Consider the following 27,862-nt stretch of genomic DNA (forward strand, 5'->3'; position numbering starts at 1 on the left):
TTTGATTTAGCAAATCAAGGAGATTTTAGTTGTCATTTTCTTAAAAATCGAAATAATGCACTTAATCGTCGTTTAGGTGTATAGTCTAAACCAAGCTTAAGTGCGCATATGAAGCAATTATGGTGATTTTGGATATTCGAGCTCTAAACTTGGATATTAATTATTATTTTTTATGCAATTTGACGGTGTTAACCTTAGTATTCTTCCGTTGCAAATATCGTTATATCTTTAATTCGATAACATGTTGTGTCGTTCGTCAATTCGTTTTTTGTTTTACAAAGATAATGAAATCGTATAGTAGGAACGCCCCAAACAGCTGACTACGTTTAGATAACTGTAAAAGAAGAAAATATTGAAAACGTTTTAGAAAACTTAAAAAAAGAGTTGAATATAAACTTACTTTATGATTTACTGGCAGTACGTTTTGTTAGAGTCTTTGCAGAATCTCGACTATTAATAACTTCGGCATGGAAACCAGTTTCCCAGTCGGCATAATATTTAACGGTGCGCACATTGCCATCTGGCTCAACTAGAGAATATTCACCTCTCACCACATCACCATCACGTTCTTCACGTTGATGTTTTATGTCACCCGTTGTTGGATCATTTACACCATATTCAAAGGCATAACGAGGATGATCGTTCTGAAAGAAAGAAATGGACGATGAGATTATGTTTTTATTTCGGCATACATGAATTGAATTCTGGGTAAAATAATGGAAGCACTTAAAACTGTCATTTTGACAGACATTCTATGGAATTGACAACTTAAAGGATGCATGTTTTGTAAACCATATAAAGTTTTGCGTTATTTCTGGTAAAAGAATAAAAGACCAAGGGCAACGTAGCTCGAATTTTCCTTTATTCTTTTAAATGACACAAAACCTTTCTCAAACGTTGGATATGTTTTCGGCTTTAAATGTAAATGCGGCTTTATGCTGTGAATTCTTCAATTTAGTTGACAACTAAATCAGTGTTGCCATTCACCTTCACTACTTCACCGCTTAAACCTAATTTACACTTGCGCCTGAAACAAGTATATATTGTATGGAATTGACAAATTAAATGACACATTTTTTATACTTGTACGTTTATACTATGCAGGATTTACCAAATCCAGTGCATTTAAGTTGTCATTTTCGTACAATATATCATCATATAAGTTTATAATCTAAGCCAAGCTTTAGATGTAAATGCGGCTTTACTTACAAAATATTCCAGATGCCTTTCAGTCATAACTTTGATATTGGCGGGCTTTATTATGGGCGCTGTTTTCAGATAGGCCTCAGGCGTAAGACTGTGTGAACTTAGAGCAGGAGCAATAGGTGCATATCTATAGAAACCGGCTCCATGTGGTCCTATTCCACCAATTCCATGATCATAACCAGTTAGTGGGGCCAAGCCACCATGTAAAATTCCACCATAACCAGCTCCATGGCCGGCCAACGGAACACCGTGGGCTCCCGGGAGACCATGACCGCCGAGAACACTTTGATAATTCAAAGCCGGGGAAGTACCAAAATGTCCCAGACTAACAGCTCCATAATAACCTAAAAAATTAGGGATTTAAATCACATATCTTGTGGAATAACTTTTTATATATTAAACCTACCTTGTCCCAGATGGTGACCAGACAGACCACCTCCATGACCAGCTGCTAAACCGATTGTAGGAGCTTGTAGAGGTTTTGTTACATATGATGCTGTTCCAAAACCATGGCTAGCTAAACCTGATGATTTGTCAATAAATGTGGCGCCCGATGCATGTCCACCTTTAATCAGAGACGGCTGTGAGACATATTGATGGGATACGGCTCCATGACCGCCACCACCGGAAGTAATGGCAATTTTTCCAGCCGAACCTGTGGTCAAATGATGTCCAGAACCCTCCACCACAATGGGTGATGTGAAGGTGGTTGGTTGATGTGATATGGATCCCCCACTGAGAGAACCATGTGCAATGGCACCACCTACATGAAGACCACCTCCAATTGCTGGACCACCAGCGGGTATCAGTTTAGCACCATAGGCCGGTTTGGACACATATTGATGAGATACCGCTCCATGAGATTCATATTTACTGGCACTAATACCAACTCCGCCATTTAGTACGGGTGTAACAACTTTACCAAAAGCTGGAGCAGAATAAGTTACGCTTTTACCAATGGCCGGAGCTGCTAAAATGGTCGCCGGCTTCGAAACATATTGATGAGAGACAGCTCCAGAAGAAACACTCTTATATCCACTAGCCTCATAACCACTTGAACTGTGACCTGCACTTGTCAAAAGTGGATTATAGACTGAGGATACCTTGGCAATTGCAGGAGCTGGTATGGGAGCTGGGTAAGAAGCCACTTTTGCTACAGCTGGTGCCACATAAGCTACTCCTTTCACTGGTTTGGAGACATGTTGATGGGAAACAGCTCCGCCGGCAGCATGTAAATTGCTGTAACCAAGTCCTGAAGCGGTAATATGGCCTGCTCCAATGTGAGCTTGTGGTTGTGATACGTAATGATGGGAAGCATATCCAGCATATTGGCCACCATAACCTACCCCACTATATAAAGGTTTTGCTGGTCCGGATATCAAAGTAGGTTGACTCACATGTTGATATGTTCCAGACAATCCCGTTGCTCCATGCGATCCCGCATAGTATGAGGCAGATAGAACAGGAGCAGTTGGAGCATAGGTTGCAATTTTGGCGCCTGATGTCAATATCTGTCCAGGTTTCGAAACATATTGATGAGATACAGCTCCACTACTTTGATATTTTACGGCAGATATGGGTTGTTGATAGGTGGCAACCTTGGCAACTGCTGGCTGGGCAGCATAATGGGTCACGAAGGGAGCAGCATGTGCTGCCACCTTGCCTATAACTGCAGCCAGAACCGGTTTGGAAACATATTGATGGGATACGGCACCACTGCCACTACTATGATAGCTGGCCACCTTAGCAATACCTGCGGGGGCAGTGGCATGATATTGAGCAACAGCGGGAGCGGCCAATACTGCAGGTTTAGAGACATATGCTGCACCACCACCGGATGAGGAGTATGTTGCAGATTTCACCACGGCTGGAGCAGATATATATTGGGTAACTGCGGGCGATGTTAGAGTGGCAACTTTGGCAACAGCTGGGGCGGCATAGCCGGAAAGATGGGTAGCTGGTTTTGAAACATACTGATGGGATACTGCACCGCCTCCCGATGATGAATAATGGACCGATCCTCGACTTGCCGAGGTATACTGCGATGAACTGCTGCCATCAGTATAAGCAGGGCCAGATGTGAGAGCCACCTTTTGTACAGCTGGGCCGGCTGCAGGCTTCGATATATATTGATGAGAAACAGCTCCACCGCTGGAGCTGCCATAATGTCCAGAACTACTTTCAGAATACGCGCCAACTTTTACCAGGGAAGGAGCAGAATATGTGGCTACCTTGGACACGACGGGTGCGACTGGTACAACTTGCGCCGGCTTGGATACATATTGATGAGATACGGCACCACTACCCGATGAAGAGAAATGTGAAGAACTACCGCCTGCTGCATAGTGAGCTGAACCACTGGCTGGAGTGGAATATGTGGCCACCTTGACGACAGCGGGGGCCTGAACCAATTGAACCGGTTTTGAGACATGCTGATGGGATATGGCACCACTACCCGAGGTATAATGTAGAGAACTTCCCCCAGAGGAGAACTTATATGCTCCGGCTGCTGGTGCTTCATAAGAGGCTACCTTGGTCACAACCGGAACAACAGGGGCTTGTACTGCCAAAGCTGGTTTAGAAACAAATTGATGGGATACTGCCCCACTGCCCGATGCGGAATAGTGAGATGAGCCCCCATCTACTTTCACCACTGCTGCTGGAGCGGCATATGTAGCCACTTTGGCAACCACAGGAGCTTGAAAAACTTGTGCTGGCTTGGAAACATACTGATGGGAAGTTGCGCCACTGCCTGAGGCGGCGTAATGAGAGGAACCTAGAGCCGGAGCAGAGTATGTAGCAACCTTAGCTACAACTGGAGCTTGTAGAACAGTTGCTTGGACGGGTTTTGAGACATACTGATGGGAAACAGCACCGCTACCCGAGGCTGAATAATGAGATGAACCCCCACCAGAATAACTGGAAACTTTTACGGCAGCCGGAGCAGCATAAGTGGCGACCTTAGCCACGATAGGAGTCTGAATGACTTGGGCTGGCTTCGAAACATATTGATGGGAAACTGCTCCACTTCCTGAAGAAGAGAAGTGAGATGCACCTCCAGCTGAATAGTCGGCAACTTTAATTGCAGCAGGTGCGGAATATGTGGCAACTTTGGCGAGAACAGGAGCTTGAACTATAGTAGCTTGAGCTGGTTTCGATACAAACTGGTGTGATACAGCCCCACCACCTGAAGTGGCGTAGTGAGACGAACCTCCTTCGGGGTAGGAACCAACCTTAACGGCAGAGGGTGCGGAATATGTGGCTACTTTGGCAACCACAGGAGCCTGAATGATTGTAGCCTGGGCCGGTTTGGATACGTATTGATGTGAAACAGCTCCGCTACCAGATGTGGCGTAATGCGATGAACCTCCTTCGGAGTACGAAGCAACTTTAACTGCAGCTGGGGAGGAATAGGTGGCAACTGCAGGAGCTTGAACTATAGCAGGCTTCGATACAAACTGATGTGACACAGCCCCACCACCTGAGGTGGCGTAATGCGATGAACCTCCTTCAGAGTAGGAAGCGACTTTAACAGCAGCCGGGGCAGAATATGTGGCTACTTTGGCGACAACAGGAGCTTGAACTATAGCAGCCTGAGATGGTTTCGATACAAACTGGTGTGACACAGCCCCACCTCCCGAGGTGGCGTAGTGAGACGAACCTCCTTCAGAGTAGGAAGCAACTTTTACTGCAGCGGGAGCGGAGTATGTAACCGGAGTTTGAACTATAGTAGCTTGGGCGGGTTTAGAGACATATTGATGAGACACCGCACCTCCGCTCGACGAATAATGAGCTGAATGTCCCGCCGATGCAGAATGACCACCAATGTTTACAACCGCTGCTGGTGCTGAGTATGTCGCCACCTTGGCAGGAACAACAGGAACCACCTGGGCTGGTTTCGAAACATATTGATGGGAAACAGCTCCACCACCACTGGAAGAATAATGCACTGATCCTCTGCTGGCACCAATATTAACTACTTTTGGAGCTTCATATGTTTCAATTTTAGCCACAACTGGTGCTGGAACGGGTGTTGAATAAGTTGCTACCTTAGCTATAGCAGGTGCAACATATCCGGCGGTTGGTTTCGAGACATATTGATGTGAAACTGGCCCAGAGGAAACTTTTGCTGGCTCTGGTGGTAAATAAGCCAATCCTCCATGAGAAAATCGACCACCCGAAACACTAAAGTGAGCTGATGCGGGTGCCGTATATGTTACTTCCTTGGCAATAGCCGGGGCAGAGTAGGTGGCTACTTTCGCAACAGGAGCCGGGCTAGCATAGCCAGTAATGTGCGCTGTTGGCTTCGAAACATATTGATGAGAAACTGCACCTCCCGCCGAATACTTCACAGATTCTCCACCGGAGATTGTTACAGCTGGAGCGGCAGCAATTTTAGCAACGGCTGGAGCAACGTAAGCAACCTGAGGTTTGGCAGCTGAATATGTTACGGTCTTGGCTATAGCTGGGGCTATGTAAGCTGTTGGCTTGGAAACATGTTGTGAAGATATGGCACCACCTGTGGCATAATGTCCTGAACTTGCACTGGTTGTATAGTGTACGGAACCATCACCACCACCAGCATATTTTGTAATGGTGACTGGAGCAGCCACCTTGGCCACAACAGGTGCCGGGGCATAAGCAGTTAGGTGGGAAACTGGTTTTGAGACATGTTGGTGAGATATGGCACCACCTCCTGATGCATGGTGATAAGAACCATCCGAACTGAATGTTGCCACTTTGGCTGGTGCCGAAATATAGTGGGAGGCAAGGGGTGCTGCATAGGTGGGTACTTTAACTGGTGCGGAAACATAGTTAAACGGCTTCGAAACGTGCTGATGGGAAATCGCACCATATGAAGACTTTGAATAACCGCTTGTCTCCAAACTGGGTAAATATCCCTTCGAAAGTGCCGGAGCATAGGCATATGCAGCAGGCGATGGGGTCTCAATTTTGGGGAACAAAGGCTGAGCTTGAAAAGTGGCCAGATGATCGGTTGAGGCAATCGATGAGATTTTGGCCACAGTGGGAGTTCCATATGAGATCTTGGGCGCATAGCTAATATAACCCGCCTGAGGATTATATGCAGCACTGGTGAAAATCGAATCCAAATGTCCAGATTTGGCATAACCAAATACTGGGGTGGACTTGGAGAATGGGGAAGAGTAGCTGGCGATTTTTGTAACTGCTGGAGCAGAATAAGAAAGTTTGGATTCTCCACCGCCACCGGCAGTGTAGGTGGTAACTTTTGTAACTCCCGGCACAGATTGTGTGTAACTAAAGCCTGTTGAGTCATACGATTCCACTTTAGATCCATGCGATTGAGCAGGCGGCAAATAAGCGGTGCTGATTTTCTTGGTATTAATTGCAGGTGTTACCAGATTTTTAAATTCTATGCCCGATGGTACAACTGCAGCATATTTGGAAGCTGGCGATTTGTCGGCATATGTTATGCTACCTCCCTTGGCATAGGTAACTGCCGGTTGATATGCTGCACTTTTAACCGGAGCAATATATTTGGCCTGTTGTCCAGAGCCATGTGAATAACCCGAGTATGATGCTGATGATTCATATGATGAAGACGAGGCGGATGAGTAGGATGAAGACTCCAGTGGTGTTGCCTTTAGTTTAGTTTCTCCTGGACCTATTGAGAATTTTACTTGTGGCTGTGGATACGAATAGCCGGCATCTATGACAGCTTGTATGCAATCTGCTAACGATCGGGGTGTAGAGTCTGCCCAAACTGTGGCCACAAGGCACAGTATAGCAAGAAATATCTAAAAAGGAAGGAAGAAAATAGAGAGAAAAAGGACGAAAATAGGAGAAAAGTTCAAGGTCATATTTTGAATAAAAGAAAATGTGGCTAAAATATACATATGGGCATATTAATTAATTAATTACGAATCGAATGCAAGCGACAATTTCGAATCTTATGATTGCAAATAAAATTATTATTTAAAAAATACATAATATGACCTACATCACTCACTATAGTTTTCGTAGGAAGCAAACGGAACTTGTTATCCAAATTTGTTAAATGTCCCTCGTTTATTTGTTTTTTGCTTTAGGCTCATAAATACATATAAGCACATACATACATATGTTCATATTAGGTCAATCAAGAATGTCCAAGGTGAGCGTGTCATGTTTGTTATCTGTAACACTTGAGGAAAGTTGTCTCAGTGTAATGGAAATTGCAGTAGATTTCATACGTACAAGGTAATATTGAATTTAAATTAAAAAACAAATGAAATGCTACTAATTTAATGACAAATATACGCAATCGTGATTTTGATATATTTGGTTTAACATTATTTTGAGTGTTATGTTTTCTAATTCTAATAACACGAATCTACTCCACCTTCATTTCATTGGGCGCCAGTTGCATTGTCATAATTGAAAAAAGTTTGTGTTGTTTTTAAAAGAGATGGGCGTCGTTATATGCATTAATTGTCCAAATGAACAGAAACAAGTAAAAAGAGTTAAGTTTGGCCGGGCCGAACTTTGTGTACCCTCCACAAGAAATATTCTGAACTAATATGGAATAATAAGTTTTCTTTCTTTCTTTACAAAAGGACCAAAATACCTTAAATCGGGCGTTACTGTTATATGGGGGCTGTACCACAACATCTAAAACTTTTGGTAGATAAGTTTTTTGACTACTTTACTGTATGGGTGCTATTCTAAAACACGGGCCTATGTCCAAAATTTTTGGTAGACAACTAGGGACCTAGGAATTCCAAATTATAGCTAATTCTCTCAGAAAATGTACCTAAAATGTTAAAATAGCTGACATCGAGTGGTGCCCTTATATGGACGTAATGCAGAAGTTTGTTGACAGCAGGGGTCTTAAATGCCAAATAACAGCCAATTTAGGCCGAAAATGTAGATAATAACTTCCAAGTACCAGAAATTAGGAGGTACTGTTAAAATGGGAGCTATGTCCACATTTTTATACCCTACACCACTATGTGGGGAGGGTATTATAAGTTGGTTTTGGCCAAAAAGTTTGTAACGCATCGAAATAATGGTCGTAGACCCATACTTATATATACCAAATGAATGTCTCGACGAACTGAGTCGATCTGGCTATGTGTGTCCGTCCGTCCGTCTGTCCATCTAAAACTTGTAATCACGCTACAGGTCGCAATTTTGATCGGATCGTCACGAAATTTTGGATGTTGATGGGGGTCCCGGAGGGGAAGAAGCCTATTGATTTTGGTGATGGTGGGATAATATTTAGGGGTCGGAATGGGCAAAAAACGTATGTGGATAAAAAGACAACGTTTTTTTTTCAAAGCGAATATCTCAGCTTCTATACTGGGTATACCAAAAGTAAAACCTGACAATAAAAGTAGAAAATATCGCCTTTCTAATGATGTAAAGTAGGTTCTCGTAGGTGATCAAACAACGATGATATTACAATAGTCGCAAATAAAACCCAAATTTTCATTTTTGCGATTTTAATTATAATGTCGAATATCACAGCTTTGGTTGGGGACTTTCCAAAAGCAAAGCCTGGCTATGAAAGTAGAAGATCCCATCTTTACAATGATGTAAAGTAGGTCGGCGTAGGTGACCAAATAATGGAGATATCGCAATAGTCGGTAATACATCCCATTTTTCCACTTTTTTTGGAAATCACGCTACAGGTCTCAATTTTGATCGGATCGTCACGAAATTTTGAGGGTTAATGGACGTCACACAGATGAAGAAGCCTATTGGGGTCGTAATGGGCAAAAAGCTTATTTGGAGAAAAATACAACGTTTTTTCCAAAGCGAATATTGAAGCTGAGATATTCGCTTTGGAAGCAGAACCTGGCCTTGAAAGTCGCCTTACTAATGATGTAAAGTAGGTTCTCGTAGGTGATCAAACAACGAATATATCGCAATAGCCGCTAATAGAACCCAACTTTTTATTTTTGCGATTTTAATAATAATGAAGAATATCACAGCTTCGGTTGGGGATCTTCCAAAAACAAGTTTGACTATGAAAGTAGAAAATCCCATCTTTACAGTGATGCAAAGTAGGTTGGCGTAGGTGGCCACATAACGGAGATATCACAATAGTCGGTAATATATCCCATTTTTCCGCTTTTTTGGAAATCACGCTGCAGGTCGCAATTTTAATTGGATCGTCACGAAATTGTGGGTGTTATTGCGGGTCCCACAGAGGAAAAACCTTTTGATTCTTGATAATGGTCGGATATTATTCAGGGGTCGGAATGTGACAAAAAAAGATATTTGGAAAAAAGACCAACTTTTTATTTCAAAGTTAATATCTCCCTTCTGTAGGAAGTATATCGAAAGCAAAACCTGGCAAGGAAAGTAGAAAATATTACCTTTACAACGATGTGAAGTAGGTTGTCATAGGTGGTCAAAGAACAGAAATATCGCAATAGTCGGTAATGCATCCCTTTTTCCATTTTTAGTGCAATCACAATACGAAATTTTGATCGGATCCTCACGAAATTTTGGGGGTTGATGGGGGTCTAACGGAGAAAGAAGCCTAGCATACATCCCACTTTTTCATTTTTTATTTGGGTTGTACTGCCGATGCACTTAAATGCGTTTCAAAAAAATTGACCTGTGTTAATGAAGACATTCAGAGCAAAGGCGCTAAGCTATCCCAATTTTAATATTTTGAATTTTATTAGTCAAAAGCTTATGAACAGTGGTAGTGGTGTAGGGTATCACATAGTCGGCCCCGACCCGACTATAGCCTTGGGTCACTCGTTTACAGATAATTTTTGTAACCACTAGGGACCCTAAATGTCAAATTAAGGCTAATTCCGTGTGAAAATGTGGCTGAATACGTCGAAATAACTAAAATCAGGCGATACCGTTATAGGGGACTATTATAAAACATGGACATATGTCCATAATTTTTAGTAGATATTTTTTACCTCTAAGAACCTTAAATGCCAAATGTTAGCTAATTCTGATATGTGGCTAAAAACGTCAAAATACCTTAAATTGAGCGGTACCGTTATATGGGGTCTATATCAATGTAGTCCACTTTCAAATTTGATCTGCCTGCAAACACAAGACAGCTAAATATTGGCGTCATATCTCAATTTGTCTGGGTGCTAAAGTGATTAAAACAGACGAAAGGAGTAGGGGCAAATGCACAGATCACAAACGCAAAAAGAAACTTAATAATTAATGATCTGTGGAGGGTAAAAAGATATTCAGTGTCTCCAACATAAATGAACAAATTATTATGCTAACGAGGCGACTCGATTTTGAACCTTGTAGAATATGCCGCAAGAACTTATGGTTTATTTTGTCCCCGAATTTAATCCAATAAATCTTTATAAATAAAAATTAAATGTCGTTCGTTAATAATGGCATCAGTTGAGAACGGCTGGACCGATTTGGATAATTCTTTTTGTGAAATGTTCGCCATAACCAAACTTAGGTTTTTATGCAAAGAAAATTTGACCACGCCCACTTTTTTCAATTTTAAATTTTTATCTTTTCTACAAAAACTACTGAACCGTTTTTCCTGAAATTGTCATGCAATGTACAGGGATAGCCCCCGGTGATAATAGGCTACATATTTTGATGAATTTCGGAAGGGGCGGGGTACTTCCCCTATTTTATTTAAAAATGCTATATATACCAAAATGACGAATGTATCGGTTTGGAAATTAATGTGGGAGACAATTGTGGTTGTGTCTCCGACCATACCTACTTAGTTGGGACCCAAAGACTTGACCACGCTCACTTTTTAAAATATGTATGTTACATCTACAAAACTACTGAACCGATTTTCCTGAAATTTTCAGGGAATGCACAGGAATGGCCCCCGGCGAAGATAGGGTGCATATTTTTTTACTTTCGAAGAGGCGCACAGTGGATCCACTTGTATGGGGAAAGTGTTATTTTTAGTTATTAATAGGTAAAAGACCATTCAATCGTGCAACAGGAAATAATTTTTTGAAAAAAAAAAAATTTTTTTTCATTTCCAAGAATTTTTTCAATTTTTTTAAAGGGGTTTGTGCGGAACCTTTTTATACCCTATACCACTATGTGGAAAGGGTATTATAAGTTTCGTCGGAGACCCCAATGTGGTATACCAATCTTCATATGCCTTAAAGCGAGTTTGAGATGTGTGTCCGTCCGTCCGTCTGTACATTACAAATTGTAATCAAACTCCAGGCCGCAATTATGGACCGATCTTCACGAAATTTTATATGGAGGTCGGGTTCAGACCAGAATAGATCCCTATTTTCATTGGTGATGATGGTGATTTATATAATATAATATTTATCCAATTTTGTAGCGGATCTGTAGGTCGCAATAATAGTCCGATCAACGGAAATTTTAAATAAGGTAAGAGTATATGACAAAGATGAAAGTGGTGTAGGCTTTATCATCTCAAACAACATGCAAAAATCCCTCCACTCGTACAATCCAGTGAACGATAGAATAATCACAGCGCGGTTCTATTCCCATATTAAAAAATGTGTCACCATCATCCAATGCTATGCACCCACCGAAGAAGCAGAGGAGTCAGCGAAAAACATGTTCTACGAACAATTGACCACCACCATAAATGGTATAGCCAACAGAGACTTGCTGATTCTACTTGGCGACTTCAACGCAAAAATCGGTTGTGAAAATGAAGGGCTATCCCACATCATGGGAAAGCACGGAATGGGTACGAGGAATGACAATGGCGAACGTCTGGTTGAATTTTGTCAAGCAACGCAGCTGGTAATAGGAGGCTCACTTTTCCCACATAAACGGATACACAAGTATACATGGACATCACCTGATGGCAAAACACAAAATCAAATCGACCACATATGCATCAGAAAATCATGGAGAAGTTCACTCTTAGATGTGCGCACCAAACGTAGCGCCGATATTGATAGCGACCACGAGCTCGTAATGGCAACGCTCAAAATTAAACTAAAATGTGTACGTAACAACAACACCCAACGTACACAAAGGCGATTTGACTTAAAATTACTAAAGAATGAAGAAAAACGCTTAGAGATAGCAAATAACCTTAGAGCACACACTCCCCCAAACAATATAACATCGTGGGAAGAAACCTGCAACAAGCTCAAAAACATAGCAATAACTCACGTTGGATACACCAAGAAAAGCGAACGAAAGGAATGGATCTCAGACGACACCTGGAGTCTAATCCAGGAGCGAAATCGTATAAAGCAACAAGCCTTAGGTGATGTATCGAAGAAGGACCGATATAAAACGGTGGCAAAAATGGTAAAACGATCGGCGCGAAACGACAAAAGGATTTACGCAGAAGCAATGGCAAAGGAAGCAGAAGCTGCAGCGGGATCAAACAACATGAAAGAGCTCTACAAAATAATAAAACGCTATACAAACAATTCGCAAATCCGTTCACAACCAATAAGAGACATGAACGGTAAACTATTAACAAATGCCGAAGAACAAACGAAACGTTGGAAACAGCATTTTGAAAAAATAAGCAATATCGATGGTGATGATAGCGAGTCCGTACACTTGGTCCAGCAAGTTAATGAAAATCAAAATGTGGATAACTCCATAAATACTGATGTCCCCACAATAGCTGAAATTGCATCAGCCATAATTAAACTGAAAAGAAACAAGGCGCCAGGAGAAGACGGTATACCACCCGAACTCCTTCAAGTCGACCCCACAACATCGGCAAGAATTATACACTCGCACATAAACGAGGCGTGGGTAAATGAGTGGCTACCTAGCGCATGAACGAAGGGCACCATAATTAAACTGCCGAAAAAAGGTGATCTGAAACAATGCGATAACTGGCGGGGAATCACCCTGCGTAACGCCGTTTATAAAATTATTGCAATCATAATAAATGACAGACTGCAACCCATTGAAAAAACGTTGCGGGATGAACAGGCTGGGTTCCGCCCACATCGAAGCTGCGTCGACCAGACAAACACCCTGCGCGTAATAATAGAACAATCTATAGAATGGCGAACACCACTCTATCTCGTCTTCATAGATTTTCGAAAAGCGTTCGATTCTATTAAACGCAATGCAATTTGGTCCGCATTATAAAAAAAGCGGGTGCCGCCAAAAATTATAAATATCATAAAATCAATGTATAATAACGCAACTCTTCAAGTAAAACATAACAACTTAATGAGTGAGCCTTTCACAACTAACGCTGGGGTGAAGCAAGGTTGTCCCTTATCCCCGTTACTTTTTGCGGTAGTTCTCGACGAAATCATGGAGAAGATATGTTCGAAGAAAAGAGGTATTATTTAGACTCTCCATCGACATCTAGAAGACCTGGACTTTGCCGATGATATTTGTCTTATGTCGCACAAGTTTACCGACATGCAAGATAAAAAGAACGAGCTTGTTCTTCTAGCCAAAGATGTTGGCCTCGAAATTAATACAAAGAAGACGCATGCAATGCGCATTAATTATTCAAGTGACAACCACATACAAATTAACAACGCAACAATACAATATGTGAAATCGTTTTGCTATTTAGGATGCTTCATGGATATTGACGGAGGAGTGGAAGAAGATGTCAACAGTAAGCTAAATAAAGCCAGATCTGCGTTTGGTCGCCTTAGCAAACAAACAAAACTGCGCGTATTCAACGCATGCGTAAAACAAATTTTGCTATATGGGAGCGAAACCTGGCTCTTTTCAAACGGAATAATTCAAAAACTACAAGCCTTCATAAACAGATGCTTAAGAAGAATTTGCGGCATCTTTTGCCCAAACACAATATCTAATCTTGAATTGTGGAACAAAAGAAAATGGAAGTGGATAGGCCACACACTTCGAAAAGATGCTGGTAGCATCTCCAGATGTGCCCTAGATTGGAACCCCCAAGGCACTAGACGTCCAGGAAGGCCCAGAAACACGTGGCGCAGAACAGTTTCTATGGAACTTAAAAGATTAAACATGTCCTGGCAAGAAGTTAAACTTATATGTAATAATAGAGAAGAATGGAATTTTCTTGTAAATGAACTATGTTCCCAGGTGGAATGAATAAAGGAAAAAAAAAATATGACAAAGAAGAAGCTCACAATTTGAGATGGCGATCAGATAATATTTGGAGGGTTAAATGGACTATAACTTTTGGACTACATCTTTATTCCTGGAAGATACATTCCGGGCAAGTAAACTATATTTGGAAGAGGAACGCTTGACCTTTCTATTGATGTCAATTGTATTGGTGTACATGATAAGATAACGGAGTTACACCCTAATGTACCCAGTTATTTGTTTGTAGTGTAATCATAAACACCCTAAAGGTCGCAATTATAGCTCAATAATCACTTTTGCACGGGGTAGGAGTTTAGGTAGAAGAAGATGCCTACAATTTTGGATGATGATCTGATATTTATTTCTTGGAGGGCACATAGCGGCAAAGTAGCCTACATATGGAAAAATAACTACTGTCCTTTCCCCCTGATGCAAATTGCGATAACGTGTCTGTTAGATAACGGGCGTACTGCCTACTATACATTGGGTTTTGTGTTCTACCGTTCATCACCGATGATAAATCTTTCTCTTTCGTCGTTCTTTTTATTTCCTTCGTTACAAATAGTTCTGAGAGTGAAGTAGTTGAACGAATCTTTCTCTTTCCTTTTGGTTTTATCTTTTGGAGGATAAATTGACATAGAAATAAGTAAATTGCAGCGATGTAACGAGGATGTGATTTACGTTTATTTAGGAATGTGGCCGCATCTGAATGATGAAGGAACCGAACGTGAAAGATCGAAGTAAGTGTGGAATTAAATTAAGAAAATAAATTATACAAATGAAAGGAATTATATGCACGGTTGGAACTATATGAACTTAAGGAACTATTTAAATGCAAGAGCCGGATATAGTTCCAATAGTTCCTTGTCCGGAACAGTTCCTTGGAACTAGTTCGTTCCGGAACTACACAACTCTATCCCTTGTCCCTTCTGGGATGTTTGTGGAACATTTATTATATTATTATTTAAGCTTGATGTGTTAAAGGTGGCCGAATTCACAAAGTGATTTCTTACATAAAGTTTATTTGTTCCAAAAAGGAATTTTGATTTGCTGAAAGCTAATTCCCAGGGGTAGTTGCGTAGGTTTCACATGGTCGGCCCCTTCCGTCTAGAGCCTTTGCTTACTTGTTTATAATAAAGTGGATTGAATGTTATTTTAGGTATTAATAGGCAAAAGTTCATTCATTCTCACCACAGGAAATCATTTTTGAGACAAAATTTCAAAAAGTCATAACCCTAATATCCCGTTTAGACTATACCCTTATACGATGATTAAGGGCATTATCTCGATTTAAGTGCTTAATCCACCGAAATCCAACCTGATTTACCATACACAATTAAATCAACTCAACTCTTGGATTTGTTTTAAATCAAATGTTAAATCGAAATATTTTGATATACAACACTGCTTTTTGCTCCTAAAAATGCAACTATTGCAGTCTGTACGAAAATTGGCAACTATGTTCATGTGTCGTTTATTTACTAGGGTTATGACATTTTTCCTGATCTTTTTTCTCAAAAACGATTTCCTGTAGCGAGAGTGAATGAACTTTTGCCTAAGAATTTGCTCCAAAATTGTTTGCTGTTGCACGAATAAGTGACATTTTGCCTATTAATATTGAAAAAGGTCCCGTACAAAGCACTTCCAATTTATGTTATACATGGAATAAAGCTATATATGATATAAAATGATATATATGTAATAATAAGACGATAAAATTGGTAAGAAACAAAAGCTTATGTCATTATGTGCTTAAAGTGACTCCAAAATTGGTTTCCAAAAAGCTCATCTATAAAAACTTTAAAAGCTTTTTGTGCGTGAGCTTTTTCTATCGGATCACCTTGTAATTAAGATTTTATCTTATGCAAAAGATCATCAAAATATGACACAGGGATGTGAGGTTGTAAAAAAGTCATAACCCTATTATTTACATTTTTCAAATAACTGTAAACACAAACACACAAAAACAAACAGAAGCGGAAAAATAGAAAAAATATTAAATAAAAATAAAATGGATGTAGATTTAATTTAATATAAATTCTAAACAACATATTTAATAGCAATTTGTCAGATTATTTTTTGCAGTATTCCATTCCACTTTTAATTTTCAAGCAATTCTTTTTGCAAATTCGCGTATGTATACGTAAACAAAGATCAGCTGACTGGCATCTTATATCATTTTAGACTAGTCTAAACAACTAGGATTTGAAAGTTGGATTTGGAAATCGAGTCGATTTAAATGACTAGTCTAAACGGGCTATAAGGTACATATGTATTTGTAGCCAAAATATCGGCCCACTTTTTTAAATATGTATGTTATAACTTGAAAACTGCTATATATAAAAAATGCTATATATTTGTAGACGAATTTAGGCCATGAAACACAAAAATGTATATGTAAGTCTCACTAAGCTGGAGACCCTGCAAACCATTGGAAGATTTTTGGACGATTTTTCGACCAGATTTTTCTTCAACGCTTCTTTCCGGCGATCTTTTAGCGAATTTTTATATAAAATTCACCCATGCGAGTAATTTGCCATTCGTAGACGATTCTCAAAAATTATTGTTTATAATCAATCGCTACGACAAATTACCTGTTATGCTTCTCGGCGATCTTTCCGCGAAATTGTGTTATGTTCCGCTATTGTTAGAGCAGGCGAATAATATATTATTCTTCCGAACCCCGATCACGCGATTGTTACTAAAATTTTTGATTTGGTTGCTTATAATTCTCATATACACATTCTGCATAACTTTTGTTTAAATGGCACGTATTATATTATGAGTATTGACAAACATAGTACATGTCTGGGTTTTGCCAAGTGGAATTAAGAAAGGCCCGATAAGCAGTATAAACCACTATGTCATAAAGAATGATAAAAAATTATAACAAATCAGAAAATAAAACAAAAAGTATAAAAATCAAAGACAACAAATGAAAGAAACAAAAAACAAAGAAAAATGAAAAATAAATTTTCTTTAATTTTTTGTTTATATTATCTTCTTCTTAAGATCTTCCAAATGATTCTTCAGCGAATCTTGGTCGCGATTCGCATTCCATAAACACTTACTTTAGGTTGGTGTTACGCAGAAGATTGTTAGGTGATATCGCCTGCGAAAAATTATTTGCCAAGGAAAATCGCGTATTATTCTTTGGCGATAGAAATGGTTTGCAGGGGAATTCGACTTAACAATTTTTTGTGTTGTTGTTTCCCACACACGGCTAAATAAGCAACCGAACGCATATTTATCTTTTTTTCGTTAGGCATAATCGACAACCACGCTATATATTTAGCTGTCGGCTGACCATTCGTCACAGCGAATTAGCATCCGAGGGTGTTTTTAGTGATTAGGGTTGCCAACGCAGTAATAAAAAAGGTGTCATTTAATGTCAAAATGACCCCATTATATGGTAGAACCTAAAGAATACTAATTATTATTGTTTAAAAATAAAAAAAATATATTTTGAACGGTTTCACCAAAAATTCACATGTCCTTTGAACGAAAAAGTGGAATTAATTGGAATTATATCGTGATTTTTAATACATTACACTGGTAACCCCGATCTAAAAAACAATTGTTTGCTGAAAACATGGCTAAGCCGTTGAAACTTTGTTGCTTATTTTCTTTTCTGATATGTGTTGATCATGTATGCTGCAAAATATGAGTATGCGTGTCCGATGCTTTTTTTATTATAGGAACAATATCAAACAGCATCAGCATCGCTAGCAATATTTTTGTGAAATTTGTTGCTACATGTTGCCGTTGTTCATTGTTGCTAAACATATTTCGAAGAAATTTTAGCAGGCAAAGCTGCAAATATTCGGTGCTTTTGCTAATATGGCGTTAGCATTTTAAACCGTGGTTTCCAGAAACTTCAAATTGGTTTTTCACAGAACTTTTAGATTCTGTGTGGTTTCGGCTCGTTATTTTCAGGATCTTTGGTTTTCTATTCAGCTGATAAAAAACAGTAGCAATTATTATATAATAGCGAGTGTTACGATTTATTACAAACTGCGCTAAGCAAAAGTCGTCCTTACGATTTTCGGAAATTAAGAATAACTAACGTCTCCGCTTGCCTATAAATCGTTAGGAATCCGAAATTGGTCACATTAAGTACCGAATCATCCAAAACTCTAGGTCATGGTGTTCGATTCTCGACTATATAAAATTGTCTACAATCCCATATTGAGTGTAATATACCATCCGAGAAATGGAAAGTGTTACACCTGGGAAGTTTTTGCGGATTTTGAAACTGCAATGTTCATAGATAAGAAAAATTAAAAACCAACAAGTAAAAAAGCATTAAGTTCGGCCGGGCCGAACTTTTCATACCCTCCACCATAAAATATTCATTCCTGTCCCCAACTTTAAGTGAGTACGTTAAAATGTCAGATAATGTACATAAAATGCTTCATTCGGGAGGCCCTTTTTAATGGTGCCTATATCTAACTGTTGACAATTTTTGGTGGGCTAGAAATTGGGAGGTACCGTTATATAGGGGTTATAATAAAACATGGGCCTATGTTGACAGTTTTTGATGGGAGCCTTTAATGTCAAATAACTCCTAATTCGGTTAAAAAATTTAGGTAGAATCCTCAAAATATCGAAAATCGGTACATAACGTGGGAACTTCAAATGTCATTAACAGCTAGTTCGGAGGAGTTCGAAAATATGAACTTAAATGAACAATTTTTGTTGCAGAATTTTTGTTGACTTTTAAATTTGAAATTACAGAAAGTTCGTCCAAAAAATAAAACTAAGGTACGGAAAATCGGGAGGTTTGTTTTGGGGCTATACAAAAACATGGACCTACGTTCGGTTAAACATTTTAAGTAAAATCCTCAAAGTACCGAAAATCGGGAAGTATCGTTATATTGGGGCTATGTTGAAAATTGTTGATGCAGATGTGTGGTGACCACTACAACCTTCAAATGCCAAATTACAGTTAGTTCTGTTAAAAATTGTAGCTAAAATTGCCAAATTACTGAAAATTGGGAGGTACCGTTACATGGGAGCTATATCCGAACATGGACCTATGTTGACAATTTTTGATGGAGAGGTGTTGTGACCACTAAGAACTTCAAATGTCAAATTACTGCTAGTTCGGTTTAATATTGTAGGTAAAATCATCAAATTACTGAAAATCGGAAGGTACCGTTATATGGGGGCTTTCTTGACAATTTTTGGTGGAGAGGTGTGGTGACCACTAAGAATTTCAAATGTCAAATGTTCAAATTACAGATAATTCGGTTAAAACTTGTTGGTAAAATTCTCAAAATACCTGAAATCGGGCGGTAACGTTATATGGGGGCTATACCAAAACGTGGACCTAGGTCCACAACTTTTGTTATATAAGTTTATTGACATTTAAGAACCCTAAATGTCAATTGATAGCTAAATCGGTCTGAAAATGTAGATAAAAACGTCAAAATGCCGTAAATCGGGGGTCCCGTTATATGGGGGCTATACCAAAACGTGGACCTAGGTCCACAACTTTTGTTATATAAGTTTAGTTACACTTAAGAACCCTAAATGTCAAATTATAGCTATATCGGTCTGAAAATGTAGCTACAAACGTCAAAATACCGCAAATCGGGGGGTACCGTTATATGGGGCCTATACCAAAACGTGGACCTATGTCCACAACTTTTGTTATATAAGTTTATTGACATTCAAGAACCCTAAATGTCAAATTATAGCTACATCGGTCTGAAAATGTAGCTAAACACGTCAAAATACCGCAAATCGGGGGGTACCGTTATATGGGGGCTATACCAAAACGTGGACCTATGTCCACAACTTTTGTTATATAAGTTTATTGATACTTAAGAACACTAAATGTCAAATACCGCAAATCGGGGGGTACCGTTATATGGGGCCTATACCAAAACGTGGACCTATGTCCACAACTTTTGTTATATAAGTTTATTGACATTTAAGAACCCTAAATGTCAAATTATAGCTACATCGGTCTGAAAATGTAGCTAAACACGTCAAAATACCGCAAATCGGGGGGTACCGTTATATGGGGGCTATACCAAAACGTGGACCTATGTCCACAACTTTTGTTATATAAGTTTATTGATACTTAAGAACACTAAATGTCAAATTATAGCTACATCGGTCTGATAATGTAGCTAAAAACGTCAAAATACCGTATATCGGGGGTACCGTTATATGGGGGCTATACCAAAACGTGGACCTATGTCCACAACTTTTGTTATATATGTTTATTGATACTTAAGAACCCTAAATGTCAAATTATAGCTAAATCGGTCTAAAAATGTAGCCAAAAACGGAAAAATACCGCAAATCGGGGGTACCGTTAAATGGGGGCTATACCAAACCGTGGACCTATGTCCACAAGTGTTGTTATATATGTTTATTGACACTTAAGAACCCTAAATGTCAAATTATAGCCATATCGGTCTGAAAATGTAGCTAAAACCGTCAAAATACCGTAAATCGGGGGTACCGTTATATGGGGGCTATACCAAAACGTGGACCTATATCCACAACTTTTGTTATATAAGTTTATTGACATTTAAGAACCCTAAATGTCATATTATAGCTACATCGGTGTGAAAATGTAGCTAAAAACGTCAAAATACCGCAAATCGGGGGGTACCGTTGTATGGGGGCTATACCAAAACGTGGACCTATGTCCACAACTTCTAATATATAAGTTTATTAATACTTAAGAACCCTAAATGTCAAATTATAGCTACATCGGTCTGATAATGTAGCCAAAAACGTCAAAATACCGTATATCGGGGGTACCGTTATATGGGGGCTATACCAAAACGTGGACCTATGTCCTAACTTTTGTTATATAAGTTTATTGATACTTAAGAACCCTAAATGTCAAATTATAGCTAAATCGGTCTAAAAATGTAGCTAAAAACGTCAAAATACCGCAAATCGGGGGTACCGTTAAATGGGGGCTATACCAAAACGTGGACCTATGTCCACAAGTGTTGTTATATATGTTTATTGACACTTAAGAACCCTAAATGTCAAATTATAGCCATATCGGTCTGAAAATGTAGCTAAAACCGTCAAAATACCGTAAATCGGGGGTACCGTTATATGGGGGCTATACCAAAACGTGGACCTATATCCACAACTTTTGTTATATAAGTTTATTGACATTTAAGAACCCTAAATGTCAAATTATAGCTACATCGGTGTGAAAATGTAGCTAAAAACGTCAAAATACCGCAAATCGGGGGGTACCGTTGTATGGGGGCTATACCAAAACGTGGACCTATGTCCACAACTTCTAATATATAAGTTTATTAATACTTAAGAACCCTAAATGTCAAATTATAGCTACATCGGTCTGATAATGTAGCCAAAAACGTCAAAATACCGTATATCGGGGGTACCGTTATATGGGGGCTATACCAAAACGTGGACCTATGTCCTAACTTTTGTTATATAAGTTTATTGATACTTAAGAACCCTAAATGTCAAATTATAGCCAAATCGGTCTGAAAATGTAGCTAAAAACGTCAAAATACCGTAAATCGGGGGGTACCGTTATATGGGGGCTATACCAAAACGTGGACCGATATAGCCCATCATCGAACTTGACCTGCCTGCAAACAAAAGACTCATTTTCCCAAAATTTCAGCGCCCTATCTCCATTTTTGTGGATGCTAGAGTGATTACCACAGACGGACGGACGGACGGACGTGCTCAGATCGACTTAGAATTTTACCCTGATCAAGAATATATATACTTTATAGGGTCGCAAATGAGTATTTTAATGCGTTACAAACGGAAAAACAAACTTAATATACCCTCCATACTATGGTGGAGGGTATAAAAAATGCCGGAGTGGTTCTTAAATTAATCACGATCCAAGTTCACATTTTTTGAGTTTTTTTAGGTTTTTACAAAAAACCCCTAAACATGTGAACGTTGATCGTGATTTATTTAAAAATCTCTCCAGCAATTTCTTTGCTTTTTTCTCGTCTATGAACATTGTAGTTTCAGAATCCACAAAACTTCCCAGGTATAAGCACCTTCAATTTAAAGTTAGTTAAGGCTCACTGTGCATAACATAGTTTTATAAAGAGGCGATACGGTCAGATACGAAATATATAGAAAAAGATGATCGGCTATCCCAATTATCAATTTGTGCAATTTTATTTCCATGGCGGATATCTCTGCTTCGTCGGAAGTATGGACTTGCCTCTGAAAGAACTTTTACCATCGTAATGGAGGCAGCGAATTCAAATTGCGTCAACAAAATCAAAATGATTCGAGAGCAGGGTTTAAAGTGAACTTATCCGAAATTTTGTGTGGGAGGTACCCGAAGGAGTGGACAAATATAGTACATATTCGAACCTGATCTATATCTGGTAGATATATTAAACTAAGTTTGGACATAATATTACTAAAGCCAAATTTTATATCGAATCGGTGGATCCCTTTGAGAGTTGTCGTGCGCTCATGCCAGCCAGACAGACGGACGGATGGAAATGCCTGAATCAACTCCAAATTGTCTGAAACGGATTTCGTTCAAACAAACTTGGGGTCTTAAACCATTATTTCGATGAGGCACATTTTGCCGCAATGAAAGTGAATATACCCTAGTTAGCAAAAATGCTGAGGTTATAAAAAGGACAATAAAATATTTTTTTATTTGAGTTTCTTATCAAAATTGTCAATATTTTAGTTAAAGGCTGTTTAAAAAAGGAAATTCATTTGCCGGTAGCCAAAAAAAGCTATTGTCCATGCGCCAAATTTTCTAATAAATTGAGCAGTTATTGGCTTATTGGCAGCTTAATCGATTTTATAGACAAAGCCTTTAGGGATTAGCCATAGGTTAACATTTTGGAATAGCCCCAATATAACGGTACCACCTAATTTTAGGTATTTTGAATTTTTATATCCTCCACCATAAGATGGAGGGTATAATCATATATGTCATTCCGTTTGAAACACATTGAAATATTCGTGAAGTCCTTATCTATATATATAAAAATGGTGTAAAAAATGTATAGTAATTCATAAAATGGGAACGGCTAGGCCGATTTCTGTAAAATTTTTTGTCAGTTATTCGCATTTTCGAGGAGAAGGTCTTTGCGGAAGAAAATTTTGGAAAATCCCTCTGGAAAAGTCGGAAAATTGGAAAAATCGAAAATTGAGTTTTTGTATGAAATTTTATTCCTTAATAGCGAGACGAAGTTCGCCGGGTCCGCTAGTTAAGTATATATATTCGTCATCAGCATAAAATTCTATGTTGATATTACCATGGCAGTCAGTCTGTCTATCTATTGAAATAAACATAACGCTCTTTATAATTTGGTACACAAGTTTCTATTAATCATAAGATGTTTGGTATTAAAAATGGGTTATATCGGTCCGATTTTGGGTATTTTAAAAGCTGTTTGTCGCTGAGGGTCACGTTTTAATATAGCCCTCATAGAACAGTATCTCCCGATTTTTTTGTATTTTTATGGTTTTAGTCTCATTATCCCATCGAAATAACTGACAATTGGTAATTAGGCTTCGTTGCGGCAACAAAAGGTTGCTCCAAAGATTTGTTGGTACAGGGAAACGTTTTGTTAAACCCCCGTACAACGATATCTCCCGATTTTCGGTATTTAATAGTTATCACACCGAAATGGCTGAAATTTGTTTTTAGCCTGCGTTTGGGCTACAAAATGTTTCTTCAGAAATTTGAAGGTTTTGATATAGCCTTCGTAGAGATTATTTGTATTTGAAAGGTTTTAGCCTCATTATCCCATCGAAATGGCTTAAATGTGGTATTTGGTCTTCCTTGGGCCTACAAAACTTTCTCCCAGAAATTGGTGGATCTGATCCACGTTCTAATATAGCCCTCATAGAACGTTACCCCCTATTCATGGCAGAACTACCAGGTAGTGGTATCACACCAGCTGATCGAATATGAAAAGTCAAATCCCCTTATAAAAATAATATTTTTGTTGTAATTTCCCCAACAACATAAAGAAAGTTTTGACATAACATATTCAAAATTTTACGATGCCACTACCTGGGTAATTGTGCCATGCCCCTATTTTTATACCCTCCACCATAATATGCAGGATATAATTAAATTTGTCATTCCGTTTGTAACACATCGAAATATTCATCGGAGACCCTATAAAGTATACATATTCTTGATCAGGGTAAAATTCTAAGTCGATATAACTATGTCCGCCCGTCTGTTAAAATCAAGATACAGCTCGCAATTTTTAAGATAAAGCGTTGTAATTTGGTATAGAAGTTTCTATTACTCCTAGAATGTTGGTATTGCAAATGGGCTATATCGGTCCACGTTTTGATATAGCCCCCGTAGAACGGTACCACCCGATTTTCGGTATTTTGAGGGTTTTAGCTTCATTACCACACCGAAATGGCTGAAATTTGGTACTTAGTCTTCGTTGGGGGCATACAAATTTTCTCCATAAAACTTTCTCTCATACATTTGTCGGTACAGGTGTACGCCTTAATTTAGCTCCCATAGAACGATACCTCCCGATTTTCTGTGTTTTGTAGGTTGTGGCCACAACGACCCACTGAAATGGCTGAAATGTGGTATTTAGTCTACCTTGGAGGAAAAACCCTTTACGACTGAAATTCATCGGAATGGGTCCTGATTTTCGTAATTCTGAAGGTTGTGGCTTCAATATTGTACCGAAATACTGAAATTTGTTATTTAGTCTTTCATGGGGTTATAAAGTATTCCAGGAGAAAATTATCAGTATAGGCCTACGTCTTCCTATTTCCCCCATAGGAGCGTACCTCTTGATTTTCGGTACTTTGAAGGTTTTAGCCACATTATCCTACCGAAATAACGGAAATCTGTTATTTAGTCTTCCTTGAGTCTAAAAGCTTTCCGCCAGAAATTTGTAGGCATAGATCGACGTTTTAATATAGCCCCCATAAAACGGTATCTCCCGAATTTCGGTATTTAAGGCTAGCTACATTGGTTTACCGAAATTGCTGAAATTTTGTATTTAGTCGTCTTCATAAACGAAAAAAAAACTAATTGTTCCATTTTATTTCAATACAACTCGTGGTGGAGGGTATAACAAATTCGGCCCGGCCGAACTTAAAACCGTTCTTACTTGTTTTGTATTTTGAAGGTTTTAGCCGCATTACAGGAATTTTTCAAATTGGGTAAATAGTCTTCGTTGGGGATATACAGCATTCATGCAAGGAATTGTAAGTATTGGACCGCTTTTTGATATAGCCCCGATAGAAAGGTACCTCCCGAGTTTCGGCATTTTCAAAGTTTTAGCCGCATTATCCTACAGAAATGGGTAAAATTCGGTATATATAGTCTTCGTTGGGGATATACAACATTTCTTCATATATCCCCCATAGAACGGTACCTCCCGATTTTCGGCATTTTGAAAGTTGGGGCTACAATATTCCTCCGAAATGGCTGAACTTTGGTATTTAGTCTTCATTTGTGTTATAAAACTTTCCATATGAAACTTGTCGGTATAGGTCTACGCCTTCATATAGGCCCATAGAACGGTACCTTCCGATTTTCAGTATTTTGAAGGTAGTGTCCTCAATATTCCTCTGAACTGACTGAAATTGGGTATTTAGAAGGTAGTGGCCTCAATATTCCTCTGAACTGATTGAAATTGGGTATTTAGCCTTTGTAGAGGGTATAAAACTTTCTCTTATAAATTTGTCGGTATATGTGTACGCCTTAATATAGCCCCCATAGAACGGTACCTCCCGATTTCCAATATTATGAAAGTTTTAGCCACATGATCATACCCAAAATTACTAAAATATGGGCATAAAACATGCCTACAGAGAATTGTGGGTATAGATTGACGTTTTAATAGCCCCCATAAAAAAGGTATTGCAGTTTCTCCGGCCGAAGAATTAGTCTACTTAGTGACTGTAAGATGGTATTTCGGATCCTGAATAGAAAACCTACACGAAGAAAATAATCAATATAGGTTCAAATTTTGGTATATTCCCAATATGAAGATATCTCTAGATTTTACGTATTTTGAAGGTTGTTCACTAGGTCGACCAAAAAAATTGTTTTTTTAAGGCCTACCTCCTACATTTTTTCCAATTGATTCAAAAACCTTATATATGAAATTTTATGGCAATCGGTTAATGTTAGTCCGTGCCAACCGAGCTATAATTGGTTCCATTGAAATTTGTATGGGACCAAAGGTGCATTTTCATGAAAGTTATGTAAGGGCTGCATTTATGGCCTAATCGATGAACAAATTTTACCAGTTCATGTTGGGGCAAAAAAACGACTCCTTCAAAAATTTGTGAAAATCGGTTTGGATTTTGGACGGATGGAAATTTTTCGCGCAAAAACTTTTAAAGATAAACCATGATTTGTAATATGAGTATATTATCGGAGTCCGGTGATATTTTCCAAGATTTTAGATTTCTCTATGGTGGAGGGTACACTAAGTTTGGCCCGTCTCAACATAATCCCTTTTTTCTGAATAAAACAACTCGAAAAATACACAAGTTACAAATTAGGGCCCGAAAGCATAGTACACAGTATCCAAAATTCTTTGTTTTAAGTATAAATATTTTTAAAATTTTTTTCGATGTGCTTTTCTTTCAATCTTTTCGAAATTAAGCAATTACATATTATCTTACAATGCATTCACATTAAATAAGAAGGGCTTATAAAGTATATATCGCTTACACTCGGTTTTTGTCTTTGTCACATTTTTCTTCGTGAAAGAACAACTTTTTAACCACATTCAACATTGTCTTGTCCATTATCATTTTATATATATTTTTTTAGTGTTCTTCACATATTCCACAAAAGGACTCACCTTCATTGTATTGCTTCACTCTTTTTCACTTTTTATTCGAATATTTCAAAGAAAGTTCGTTTTCGTTTTAAAGCTTTTTAACGGTCTTTATTTTTTTTGAAAACTACTACCGGTAGTAGTGTTTCAATTATAACACACACATACACACAATATCCTTTTTAGTTGGTGCTTTTACAGATTTCAGCTTTTTGTCGTATTATTCATTTAAATAATTTTATAATCCTTTAGATATGTGTTGTCGTTGTTGTTGCTATTTGCAATTAAGAAATCCATAAATGTTTTTGTATCGTTTGATGTTGTTGTAATCCTTGATAGACGCTAACAATTTCAAATCAGAAGAACCGTTTTTGTATTTTGTTCTCTCTTGCGTATCGTGCGTTTCGAGTTTTGTGCTATAGCCCCGGTAAAGTGGAGCACCGCGAGATACTGATGGCCAGCCAGGCCCTATAAACGTTTATATACGGTCAAACTAAGTCCAAAAATAAAACAAACACAACTGTCTTGTCGTCATGTAATGACTGCTTGACAAACTGATCTAACTTTTCGCTTTTGTGCGAACACGCATAAAGATCATTCATAGTCCCAGCCATCCAGCCAAGCAAGCTGGCTGCAGTTTGTCAGCTAGCAGCGACAGAACCTGCAATAATCATAACATGAGCAGATTTTGGGCAGTTCACACAGCTGATGCTGCGCTCTAGAAATGCAATACAGTGCCAGAGTGCATGTCTGCTGTTGTTGCTTCGTTGCACCGAACAAAAAAGTTGTCAGTATAAGTTAAGTCGTTTTGACAAAGTTCGCAGCGCTATCTGTAATATATAGCTCAATTTTGTAAAAACGATTAG

General features: G+C 38.7%; 1 protein-coding gene across 2 annotated transcripts; it reads right to left on the reverse strand.

Annotated features, from left to right (window-relative positions):
• Cpr76Bd (Cuticular protein 76Bd) lies at window positions 1-27,540 on the reverse strand. Of its 2 annotated transcripts, XM_073982438.1 has the most exons (6): window positions 27,021-27,448; window positions 4,712-6,983; window positions 1,613-4,573; window positions 1,210-1,550; window positions 401-644; window positions 1-334 (listed from the first exon to the last, which is right to left on the reverse strand). In XM_073982438.1, the coding sequence occupies exons 1-5, from the start codon at window positions 27,024-27,026 to the stop codon at window positions 402-404; spliced, it is 5,823 nt and encodes a 1,940-aa protein (XP_073838539.1). In that variant the 5' UTR covers window positions 27,027-27,448; the 3' UTR covers window positions 1-334; window position 401. The 2 variants fall into 2 exon arrangements, with proteins under 2 accessions (XP_073838539.1, XP_073838538.1); XM_073982437.1 differs by having other exon boundaries at window positions 1,613-6,983; window positions 27,021-27,540.
• Between the last annotated feature and the right edge of the window lie 322 nt (window positions 27,541-27,862).

Source organism: Musca autumnalis, unplaced genomic scaffold, assembly GCF_047663935.1.
Source record: "Musca autumnalis isolate F117 unplaced genomic scaffold, ASM4766393v1 scaffold_4, whole genome shotgun sequence".
Classification (NCBI taxonomy): Eukaryota; Metazoa; Arthropoda; class Insecta; order Diptera; family Muscidae; genus Musca; species Musca autumnalis.

Bases quoted from the DNA above. Each gene is read 5' to 3' on its own strand.
- Cpr76Bd (XM_073982437.1), bottom strand. The intron at 1,551-1,612 runs GTAGGTTTAATA...CTAATTTTTTAG, and splicing joins TGGTCACCATCTGGGACAAG to GTTATTATGGAGCTGTTAGT. The intron at 645-1,209 runs GTAAGTAAAGCC...TCTTTCTTTCAG, and splicing joins AAAGGCATCTGGAATATTTT to AACGATCATCCTCGTTATGC.